This window comes from Odontesthes bonariensis, chromosome 7, assembly GCF_027942865.1.
Source record: "Odontesthes bonariensis isolate fOdoBon6 chromosome 7, fOdoBon6.hap1, whole genome shotgun sequence".
NCBI classification, from domain to species: Eukaryota; Metazoa; Chordata; class Actinopteri; order Atheriniformes; family Atherinopsidae; genus Odontesthes; species Odontesthes bonariensis.
Window position 1 is genome coordinate 34712591 of NC_134512.1, and position 12952 is coordinate 34725542.

General features: G+C 41.6%; 1 protein-coding gene across 1 annotated transcript in view; it reads left to right on the plus strand.

Moving 5' to 3' along the window:
- Positions 1-422: 422 nt before the first annotated feature.
- Positions 423-12952, plus strand: part of cbln1 (cerebellin 1 precursor) — a 40539-nt gene continuing 28009 nt past the window's right edge. Inside the window, exons 1-2 of the mRNA XM_075470673.1 lie at positions 423-1252; positions 2389-2508. Of these exons, the coding sequence (XP_075326788.1) occupies positions 995-1252; positions 2389-2508 (378 nt within the window). The 5' untranslated portion in view covers positions 423-994. The remainder of the gene's footprint in view (positions 1253-2388; positions 2509-12952) is intronic.

The window sequence follows — 12952 nt, forward strand, 5'->3', positions numbered from 1 at the left end:
TTAGTTGTTTTTTTTGTCTGTTTAGCGTTTTTCATACTGCCAATATTTATTTTAACATCAATATCAGAAATCTTCTATTCATGAGTATCAGCAGGCATTTTTATTTCACGCTTGTCTTCACGTTGTAAATGTCAGTTTCTTGTGCTAATAAAGCCCCTTTGAAGCTGAGAAGATGCCTGTAAGATGTCACATATCAAGAAAGAGCACCGAAGAAGGAAGGGTGGGTTACATAGATGGATGGATAAAAGAGGGGGTTCGGGCATCGAGTGAAGGGGAGAGAGAGACAGATAAAAATGGATAGGCGGGGAGGAGGCGGTCCGCGCACCGTGATTGGAAAATATAGGAGACGGGCACGCGCTAATCCCATGATGGGTCTCCGTTACCGGGGGAGGGAGGGGTCTTTATCAGAAAAAAAGAGAAAGAGTTGATCCAGGGCGGGAGCATCTTTCGCTCGCGCGCCGCGTTCTTTCCTCCCCGACCCTTTTGTGTTTGAAACTCTCATATCTCACATATCAATAATTCAGGTGCGCGCGAGAGAGCAGACGGAGCTCCCCCCCGCGCGCTATGAGTTCTGCTGCCTCGTCAGTCGACCAGGGCCCCTCCGCACCGCGCGCGACTCTCGCTTATTGTGTTTCCAAGTGACAGAGAAGCTGCTGAGAAGTGAGAAAAGAGGACAAAAGAACAGGTGAAAACTGAAGACTCGACTGGAAATACGAGTGTAAAACAAATTTTCGAAAAAAGAAAAAAAGGAGGGGAGACGCCTTAAAATAGCCCAAACCGTCTGGTTTCTCTGTATAAAGAGACCTCGCGACGGAGTTTATTTTAGACTTATTACAACCCAAGAAAACGGAGTGGCTTCCAGTTGGAAAACAAAGCACTTTTAGGTTGAACAGGGAACACCTGGAAACTCTTCCTACTTTTTTTTGCCGAAGGGGAACATACCCTCTGTTTGAGGTGTGAAGACGTCCGGAGAAGTTCTCCTCCCCGGTCCGGCATGTTGGCGTTTTGCCTGTTAAGTGCCGTGTGGCTCGCGGCGAGCCCGGTCCGCGCTCAGAACGAGACCGAACCCATCGTGCTGGAGGGAAAGTGCTTGGTGGTGTGCGACTCCAACCCGGCCTCGGACCCGACGGGCACGGCGCTTGGGATCTCCGTGCGCTCGGGCAGCGCAAAGGTGGCGTTCTCCGCAGTCCGCAACAACAACCACGAGCCCTCCGAGATGAGCAACCGGACCATGGTCATCTATTTCGATCGGGTAGGAAAACAAATGTCCATTTAATTTTTACTCTAGCAGAGAAATAACGCAAATATGAAAAAAAAAAAAGTTTAGCCATAAATTGCCTTGAATTGGTCTACTCTGTCGGGGAAAATTTACAGAGAAGCGCGTGAAGTTCAAGATGTGCTTCATAGCGCGAGCGGCTTCACGAAGAGAACTCAGTGAGTGAGTGTAAAATATCTCCCATCGTGCTACAGAGGCATCATTGGTTGCTTTTCTGTACGATAACCACCCCAAGAGTGTTTCTGTTGGTCATTTTAAACACATTAAAACATCCAAATGAAGAATAAAGACAATGTGCAACAAAGGTTAAACTTGGCCAGCAGATATGTTGGGTTCTGTTTATGAAAAAGACGTCAAAAGCTCAAATTTGGGTCAAATTAAGACGCCACAGCAGCACAGATGCAGCTCTTCCACCACTGGAGACAACAAAAATGTAAAGAATGAGTAGTTAATTTTATATTTGAATTTCTAGAGTGGTTGGATAATTTATACCATGGGAGCTAAACCTTTTGAATATTTCAACTTTTTCAGCAGAACAGTTTGGGATGTGGAAACATCTTGCCAAATAATTTAGTAATGGCAGGTCGAGGAGGCCGAGGTCCTCCCTGCCTGCCGTTAAAGGTTAATTCTCCCTCAAAGAGCCGTTCAATTACTGGCCATGGCTGGCCTCCATCCATAAAACCAGACAGTTTGCTGCAGAAAGGCCTAATTGAACTATTTAATTTGGAAGATTGAGAAGCCCGCTTTTATTTCCCTCCAAAAGTTTGGAAGTTCGTACAAAGACAAAAAAGCCAAGACAAAGGTTGTCCCTCTGCATCTGTGTGGCCTGGGATCAGCGGGGCCCTGTGATAAGATCCTGAAAAGGAAATATAAATAAGCAGCGGTGAAATTCTTTAAAGATTTTTCATGTTAAATGAAAATATTTCTGGTTGTCTTGTTTGAAGATGGAGATCTCCACTGTTAGTTTGTCTGAATCTGCACCATAATGCATATTTTATGCACTAATGTGATCTTACATGGTCACTTGAGTGTAAATCTGTGACAAACAAAGCTGGATAGAACAATTTCATCAATTAAACGAATTCTTTCTTTGTTTCTTTTCTCTCTTTCAGGTTCTTGTAAATGTTGGGAAAAATTTTGACGTGGAGAGAAGTAATTTCATCGCTCCGCGCAAAGGGATTTACAGTTTTAACTTCCACGTAGTCAAAGTCTACAACCGCCAAACTATACAGGTAGTGTGTTTGCTTTTTTATGTCTGATGTGTGCGCGGGCCGCACCGAGTGGCCTCTTGCTGTTTTTCTCTCATGAAAGTTTGAATATTTGCTGCATTAGCAGTCATTTTGTAGATGTTTGAGATGCTTTTCTCTGGAGACGAACGACGGAGGCGGGCTCGAACAGATGAAAGCTAATCGTCCACCACCTGCTGGCCCAATCATAATTAATCAATACACGCACAGAGAAAAAAAAAAAAGGCAAATGAAGCGTGTGCAGCAAGCAGGAGGACGGGTCCAGCAGCTTTTCTGTCAGCACCACGGACAGCGGCGCTCTCGTCTGATGAGACGAGGCAGCAGGCGGACTGAGACTTCTGTTTATTCAGAAGAGCTACCATCAGAACATGAGGAGACAAGCGTTTTAGTTTTCTCTGGCGTGTGGAAGTCACACACTTTAGGGAAATTTTAAGCTGAAAAAAAAAAACACGTTTTCAAATGATTTGTTTCTCATATTCGCTCGCATGCGCCGCCTGCAGTGTGCTTCATCAAAACTCCTCTTTCATCCTACTAACAACTCCTTTTATGATGCCTTAGATGCAGCCGCCGCACTCTTTTGATGTGTCAAGTGATGGGAAGCACTTGAGCAGTCTTAAGCCCATCTTTACCATTTAACATGCACACGATGAGGCAGAACAAGCCACCCGGCGTTAATTACAATGATTCTCTTGCAAATGAAACTGTTGGGTAATTATATTGTGGGCTCCCCGGGGATTTGGCATCATCTTTTGCTACTTATACTTTATTATTGGAGTGCTGAATTAATGAGCATGGCAGCGGTAGCAACGATTACAAGAACTTGAAGAGGTGATATTTGAAGAGGGAAGGCGACGTTTAAGCTCGCCGCGCCGTCCCGGTCGTCTTTGTGTGGCAGCACGCAGATAGATGGAGGATGGCAAACACTTGACTCATAGCAATGAGCTTATTAATTCTGTCATACCATGCAGAAAACACGGGTGATAATGCTTGTCAAAATGAATTAACATTGGCTTTGTTAATTGTGCAGCGTTTCCTAATATGAAGCTGCAATAAAGATGACAATATACAAATTATTACAAGGAATACTGTTTTGGATAAGGCCTTAACTCGTTGACTTTACCGCAACCTTTTGGCCGGAGAGCAACACCACCTCAGTGTCGATCCTCATTTGAAAGCAATGTTTAAATGTCTTTGTTCTGCCATGTTTCCACACAAAACAGGCAGGTGTACGCTGTCCTGTCTCCTCCTCTCTCCCAGTCTGTGTGCTGCTCACCCTCAACCTGTTCCACTCATCCTCCCGTCCATCCTCCCATCCATCCTGCGCATCTGCTGTGTGGAGAACTCCCACTGTTTGATTGCCTCAGAGGCAGCTACTGAGGCGCGTGCAGGAGATGAGAGGCAGCAGGTAAAGGAGAGGAGTCCAAGTGAGGGGGCAATAAGAAGGCCACGGGGAGGAGAGGAAGTGGTCGGTAAATGAAGCGCTGAAAAGGGTGGGCGGACAAAAGAAAAGTGGAGGAAAAAAAGAGGAGAAAAGAACAAATTATTGGACTGCATTGGAAGAGAAAGAGAAGGTTCAGGCCGGACCAAACGAGACAATGGGAAGAAAGGCAGATATCACCAGTAACAATTGATTAGCAGATGCTGGATGAACTGTTTGATCCCTCGTCAGCCCTTTCCTTTTCTGAATGAAATATCACAGAATATTATCTGATCTACAGATGACCCAGTCACTGTTCACTCAGGCTGATTTCAGATGCAACTATTTTTTTATTTGATTCTGCTCTGGAACAGACATTGAATGAAAACAAATTAATCCCATCTCATGGACTGAGAACATACACTCTCAGAAAATAAAGCACAGAATTGTACCTTTAGGGGTACGATGGCTTGTCACTGGGGCAGTACCCACAGAAGGTATAGTTTTGTACCCTTACAGAGACCAATCTTGTACCTCTGGTGGCAATTTTGTACCCTTATAATGAAGTAGCCTAACAGAGACTGTCTATTGTATCCCAGCATGTAGAAAAAAAGGTACATATATGTACCTTTTACCACTTGAGTACATATATGTACCTTTTACCACTTGAGTACATATATGTACTTTTTGGACCCTCAAAAAGGTACATATAGGTACCTTTAGGTCCAATAATTAACCCTAGGGGGTACATTAGTATAGATTGTACCTCAGGGGACAAAAAAGGACTCGCACTGTACCCCTATTTCTGAGGGTGTGTTGTACCTGCTGCATGGAACGCAGAGCTCACAGATCCCAAAGACGACCACTCAAGCTGCTGGTCGGCAGTCAGAACTCAGGTTAGACTGGTTCCCTTTTTTTTGCTTGATTATAAAAACCATAAAGCTGGAAAATAATTGAAGTATCAGGCAGAGGTTGATGTGCTTCTGCTTCTGTTGCACTGACCAACAGTCTTTAATCATCATCAGATACTGCAAAGCTTAAGCGGTCTCAATAATATTTTCTGATATTACCTTTGGATAGAAAATGTCAGAAAACCAAAATGGAGCAACAAATGTTCAGTAGTGATGGCTTCACAGTGGATTGGTGATATTTTGCTGCAGCATTGTTAGTGTGAGCAATCATAAAGGCCTGAGGTAAAAGCAGGCCTGTGGTTCTGAAAGTTACACAGAAAGCACCTTTAAAAGTGCCTCGTGCTATAGGCAGTTCTGTTACTATGATTTTTTAAATTTCCCACCTGGAGGCGCTGCTTCGAGCTGCCGATAACGAGAGCTTTGAGCTTTTATGTGATTCCCTTTTGGTTATATAAAAAAATGTCACATTTTGACTCTTTTGCGTCTGTCCCCAACAAACCTGTGATGCCCCATGTAAAGCTATTCATTCTACGTTTTAGTTGACTGTAGCTGATACACTTCCGGGGCGTGACAAACAAGCTGCATTTTTAAAAGATATACAGTAAACTGAGAAATGAGGAAACTGTATATTAAAGGAAGACAACGAGGAGTCATGCCAGCAGCGATCGGTGTCATTTCTAGGTGAGTTTTTAGTGATTAACAGTCTAACAGGTCAAGTTTTAAAACCAAAACAAGTTCAATATCCAAACTGTTGTGATGGAACTTAAATGCGTAACTTTCATCAGTGTGAGGGAAAACAATACGTTTTATGGTTCTTCTGCTATGAACCATGAATAGTTTCCATCTCGTCTGAAGCGTTTATTGGTTATTAGTAGGGCTGGGTGTGTTGACTCGTTATTATCGCATTAACTTGTAGAATATTTAACGCCGATAAATATTTTATCGCGCATTAACGCAGGTTTTATTATTGTAAAAGTCTGTTGAATGCATCACATTCACACAGTTACAGCAAACACCACGAAGCATGGAGGAATAAAATAAAAATAAACTAGCAGGTAACATCACCGCTACAGGTGTGAAGCTCACGGAGCTAACCGGCGCTACTTCCTGTTTTACTGGTTTCAACATAAAAGAACGTAATTCAAAATAAATTAAAAAAAACTCCTGCATTTAAAACCAAGTTGAATTGTCTTCTCAGCGTAGTAGTTCCAGTCTAAAATATCACTTAAAGGCAAAACACACAACTGATAGCAGCAAGTCATTCAAGGAAACAGACAGTGGAGCGAGGCTGCTACATAAAAACTACAGAAAGATGCTGATGTTAAAAGTGTGTTTGCACAACAAATGTTATGGCACTTTCATTCATATGGCAGCACATTTCAAATAAAACTAAATGCTAAAAGCTATACACTACTTTAGGATTCATTTTTGAATTTTGCGTACAAATGCGATTAATCGTGATTAATCAGGGAAATCATGTGATTAATTAGATTAAAAATGTAATCGTTTTCCAGCCCTAATTGTTATTTATAAATCTTATTAGATTTTTTTTGACAATGACATGCCATTTCAATGCTGTTTTTCCAAATTTGAAGTAATCCAGTGCAGGGTGGAGGATACCTGAGAGAACTAGTTTAATGATGAGAAACAAGTGATTCACTCGTTGCTCCATGAAGTGTTCAAGTTTAACCGAGAGATTAAACACCGCTCAATGTTAGCTGTTTATTCCGTGGAATCATGTGTTTCTGGGTTTACTTTGAAAAGCAGGATACACCCACAAATCTGGCAACCCTTAAGATATTACAATGGTTTTGATTTATTGATGTCAATGAGCACTATTAACTTTTACTTGTTTATTTCTAATCGTCTACGAGCAGACAAACTGAATGTTTCAACCAGAATTCAGTTGGTAGCATTTTTGTGTTATTCATCACTGCTTTGACTTACTTTGAAACAACAGATCTAATTTAACAGATTTTCATTTATTTTAACCTTTTATTTAACCAGGAAAATCCTCATTGAGATTTTTATGAAGTTTAATGGTGGTTTAAAAAAAAAAAAAGCCTGGGTTGTTTCAACATACACAGCAAAGCAACTAACTACTGGCTATAAATGCATGGACATGCCTGGAAAAGATGTGGTCTTGAAGGCAGCATATGTTGCTGTAAAATCTCAGTGAACTTTTCTGCATTAATGCTGCCATCACAGAAGTGGAAATGAGCTTTGCCGAGGGCCCTGATCCAACCCCATCCCATCCCAGAGCCTGGCTGCAGGGACTGGTTGCTGACAGCAGGCTGGATGCTCCTTTTACTCCATTTCTTCCCACAAAGATCTGGAGTACCGATCGGTCTGAGCACAGTACACGTTTCCATCGTGTGACGGTCCATCCCAGATGCCTCTAAGATGCCTCATATCCTCCTTTACACCCTGAAAGTCCTCAGGATTCCTCGAATGGTTTAATGATATTCTGCACAGTCGAGGGAGAAATATGCAAATCCCCTCCAATCTTTTTTGAGCAACATTGATTTTAAACACTTCAAGACTCAGACTTTCGTGGATGGTGCTTTTTGGACCAAAATCATGATTACAAACACCCATTGACATCATCTGTTTTCATAAAAAAAATGTTTTTACCCCATTGCCCCATTTTTTCTTTTTCTTTACATTTTCCACACCATCCTATTTTTTTCCCACTTTAAAGTCCTTGTGGTTTTATTATAGTGAAAACTGTGTCCTAGATATATTAGGATGCTTCGGTTTACAGAAAATGTGCCTCTGCAAGGTGTTTTAGTGGACTGAGTGACCAGGTGTGTAGCACCACAGAGACGTGTGAATGGAAAATAAGCAGCATGAACTGAGTTATGGCAAAGAAAACGGTAACAGACCGTTGAGTTGAGGTGCTCTGCTCCTGTTTCAGACAGAGTTCATCATCTGCGGCAGAGGTTGGAAAATCAGCAGCGAGTCATAGCTGCATAAATGAATATCTTAACTGTGACTATGGCTGTGTTCGAAACCACCACATACTACATACTACATACTACATACTACATACTTCCATACTCATCGATCAGACAGTGTGCAGAGAGTTTACACACAATGCATTTCGCTCCTGCCCGAGCCGAAATCAGCCGGCCTGAAGCTGATTTTTCTTAAGCTCTAAACTCTGTAAACTTTAGCAACATTTGAAACATTTTCAGGCGAGAAAGTAGTCGTTTAGATCCCCAACGTGTTGAAAACCTGACAAAATACTGGCTATTTACAATTTTGTTCCGACGAATTCGGCGCTACTAAAGCTAGCTGCAGTGAGCAACGCACTTCCGGTTATTTTCACAAAATAAAATACCCGTTGCCTTTTATCATAGGGAAAGCCATTACGATACAATTGGTGCTTTTGTTTTGAAAACAGGAAGTGAACCTACCCTCGTTGTAGCTAGCTTGAAACTGCCGTTTTGACAGGAAATGACGATCGGCGACGTCACGTTACGTTGCATCTTGGGTAGTTTGAGTATGAGTATAACCTCATGATGCACACCCAACATTTCGGCGAATCTAGTATGCATCCGGGAAAAAAGTCAGTATGAGTAGTATGAGTAGTAGCACAGCCATTATAACTAACAGCCTTGCCACTCACTATTAAGCCCCATTGTACCGGCTTTTTGGCTGCAGTTCCACCAGAATTCCACTGGGCGCGTTGGTGGAGACCAGAATGAATGGGGCCCAATGGAGCTAGATGCTACAAATGGTCAGTTTCACCTAAGTCTCCTCAAGAGCGCTCAGATTTGAATGTAGTTTCTGAGAGCTCAACATGGGTTTCAAGTCAAAAATCTACTGAACGAGTACATATATCCCTTTGATTTCTTACAGGTTGGCTTCTTGTTGTCCACAACGCGCTAGCATTGTGCTAATGACAGCTGGTCGACCGGCGAGAGAATGAATTACGACCAGAGGCACCGCTTGACTGCTGGCTCCATACCAAGCGACAACAGAATTAAGATGGACTTTTTCCGCTTATGTTACCACAGCCTAAGAATCTGTGATGTTACCACACATTCTCTCTTACTACAGCGCTTCCTTGAAAACGCTGCTGCCTTTGAGACCAACCACAGATTCTATAATACTAGATAGGCTGTGTGGACCAACAACAAGCAGGATTGTTGCCGTAAAGCGGCATCTCCGATCGTAAGCTATGTATGACGTCATACACACTTCAAATCCTTTTTTTAAGCAAATGAGTGGCTCTAAAAATCTAAAACTCAGCCATGGGTATTTTCTAAACATCCTCTTTCGAAAACAACATTCGAATTACTAGAGAAAAAATTATATCTTGAGATAAGGGCACGATAGGGCGTATAGCTCCATAGGACTCCATTCATTCTGGTCTCCAAAATGGAGCCCCCCACGTGGAAAGAGGGTGGAACTGCAACCAAAATCGCCTCGTTGGAAACCGGAAATGCACCGTGAGTGGCGAATCTGTACTATTATAGAATCTGTGATAGTAGGAGAATTATGCGGTTTCAAACACAGTCTATGTTCTCCTTTTTATGAAAAAAAAAACACAAAGCCAGTATATTCCTGGAACTGTCTGGTGTCACGCATTACCAATGGGTGTCAAGGCGGCGGCTGTGGTATCGAAGTGGGGTTGTTGACTTGACGAAGCTTAAATATCTCAACAGTTACTGGAGGGAGGTGAAAACAGACCAGAACCCACCGACCCTGGTTATCCCCTCTGCACCAGCAGGTCAAAGTTTTCACCTGAGTGTTGTGAATTATCCTGTTTCCGGTTTACTGCAGAACTATGCAGTATGTGGATAACGTAGGGATGGGTTTGCAGGTATTCTAGCTGTAATTATGTAATGACTGTGGGCCCAAAGTTCAGACTGACCTTTGAGTTGAGTTTCATTACATTTCCATGAATCCTTTGTAGGCTTTAAGCTGGAACCCATGGATGGTATTCAGTCTGTCTGTGGGTCTTCCTGCGTTTGGTTTTTCTTCGGCAGAGACGTGCAGCTTAATCCGGTTTGAAATCAGGTGACTAACTTTGTCATTGTTGAATGATCCAACCTGATACCTTTTAAAATGCGGGTATTGCTGTTGTTTCACAGCGTATGTTGTAGCTTCAGATTACTCCAGTTTCAGCCGTCCAAAGAATACTGTTTCAGAACCGTTTGGTTGAGATGTTTTTCTTTTCGGTGTCGGTTTGAGAATGATTTGCTGCTTGTGGTAACCTCTGCATTTGCTCTTGTGAATTCTTCTGTTAGACTTTGATAATCTGAACATTACTGGTTAACTTGGTTGAATGTTGGTTTTACTTAACAATGGAAAGAATCTTGTAATCAGCCTCTCTCTGTCTGTGGACATCCTGGCCTTTCTGATGCTGTGGAGCTCCCCACAGCCTCTCCTGCCCCCTCCTTCTCTCTGATGGATTTCTTCCTCTTGCTTCCTTTGACCGCATGTTTCAGGTTCACAGCAAACGCTAAATGAGCAAAGCAAATGCAAATGTCAAACTTGTAATCAACTCTAGACCTTTTAACAGCTTAATTGATGAATAGATAATGAACGAATAAGCCAGAAAATGCCCATGAAGTCACTTTTGACTTAACTGCCACACTGCTTTTAAAACCCTGAAAAAGATTACATATTTAAGATGTTTCCCTGAAGTTGTGTTTATTACCCCTGAAATTAAACCTGGGAGTCTGAGACAGCCTTTTATAAACAGCTAGAAGTCTTTGAGTTTTCGATTATTTCTGTGCCATCCCATCAAGATCTCATCTTTTATCTTTTGTCAATACATTAAGGCGAGACACTACAGGTGAATAGGGTAATATTTTAAAATAATAGATATCACCATGAAACTTCCTCAGTTGATTACTTATACAAGTATGAACAAAAAATGTATTACAAGTTTTAGAAATGTGTATGTTTAATTATGCAAATGAGGCATTATCTCATTAAATATGCGCACATTTGCATATATTTACGAAAGCTAGATCTGAACTTATGATAAAGCCAGGTGCATAATTCTTTTTTCATTTTGTCTACACACTAAATGAAAAGAAAATTATGGAAGGATTTCAGGATATCTGCTTTTATTTCCTAGGAAATCAAAATACACTGTCCATAGCCTAAAAAACATCAATTTTCACCATATTTTTTTATTATAATGTCACATAAATCAAGCCAGGAATGATTTATCAACAAATCCTTCTGTAAATATCTTCATAATACTGTTATGTGTATAACTGGAAAGTTTGGTGTTAGTAGGTGCTCCATAGTCTGAGATATTGATACTGGAAAAATACAAAAAAACTGATTTTGAGAAAACGGCATTTAAATATTTAAATAGGGGAATTCAATACATTTGTATTAGAAACAATTGCTCAAAAACAGAAGAAATGCTCAGGCCCTTAGTAATACTAATATTGAATAAAATAATCGTGTTAATAAGATTAATAATAAGATTAATAATCACTGTTTTTGCCCTCCGTGTCTCGCCTTAAGGCAATAGTGTAGTTGTGCCCGGATAAATGGGCATACTCTTAATTTCTAACCTTATTTCTTTCTGATGTGAAATAATGGAGGATTTGCGATACATTTCTGATACCTCGCCAAAAGTCCCACATATGCACATTAGCACATTGTTTCTGCTGCTTAGCGTCAGAGCCTAAAGTTCAGCATGAAAATGGTGCGTAAATCTAATCAATCCATCAGGTGAAGGCGACTACAACTACCCAGTGACAGGCAGAGAAGGAAAGGCTTTGCCTCTGCCTTCCAGAGACAGAAAACTGAACATCTGCACATCACACAGATTGGTATACTCTATGATGACTGGAAAGAACAGTTTGTGTGCTCCGTATATCCCGGGTATATCCTTATACTCGTATAAGCTGCACTACAACACTGCTTTAAGACCAGAAATGCACTTAATGTGCTTTTTAAACCAGCTCTGTAGTTGTTGTTGTTTTACGCTCAAACTGAAGAATTCCCATCAGGGACTCGCACCAGATACATTTCAGGATGCCAACAATGAGCATTAAAGCAGTAAGGGAACTTTGTGTTTGTTGGATTTTAATGCCAGCTGAGACTTTTAACAGCATCACAGATGGTGTTTAAAGCTTAAAAATCAAGGATATGTGATTTCAGGACGCTGCCTCAACTGGTCACCTTCATGCTGCAGCTCCCATGCACACATTCAGAGGAAGTGCACGTGTTCACGATCCAAACAAACGCAGGGTAAACAGGGGTCCGTTTCACAAAGCGAGTTCAACAAACTCTGAGTCTATTCCTGACCTCTGAGTTGATCTACTCTGAGATAGAAAACTCTGAGTTTTCGGTTCCAGAAACGCTGATTTGAGTGAGTTTAATCAACTCTGAGTAAGTTCACCTTGAGTTTAGCGCGTGCACCACAACTTTAAAAAGCCAGCATCAATGGAGCCCCGATTCGACGAGTCACCATGGCAACGGGGAAGAGGAGGGGCTACGGTTTTCACCAACCTCGAATTGGAAATCTTAATGCGCTCATACGGCGAGTTTCAACACGTTTTTGATCATGTTTTACACTGTAAAGTAAATATTAAGTGGCTATTTCACTGTGCAGTTGTTTTATCCCGAACATAATGCTGTTTTCACACACATGAATGTCTTCTCATCTACATCATAGATTTGATTTCTCATCGGAAATCAAATGGCGTGTTTGGCTGAAAGAGGGCGGAGACAGAGAGAAACTCGAGGTTCCTTGAGTAAAAGCTGGTCCCAACCAGGTTAGGTTATAGAGTCTGTTACTACGGTAACTGACCGAGAGCTTAAAGGGGAACTGCGGTATTTTCAACATTAAGCCTCTTTTATGAGTCGTATGCAATATTTTAGAACCCCCCTCACCGCTTTTTTGATGTTTACTGCTGTCTCCGGTATTTGCCTCATTTTGATTCTTCTCAACCTGCTTCAGAACGGCAAGTCATGTGCATGTCTTAAAAGGTCCGTAAAAGCACCATAAACGTCCGTTTTCAAAATCATCAACTCACCGGAGTGGTTACTGGTGTGCACTGGTAATCCATATCAAATTTCGTGGCAAAAAGTTGCTTCCATCGTGTTTTATTTGGCAGCT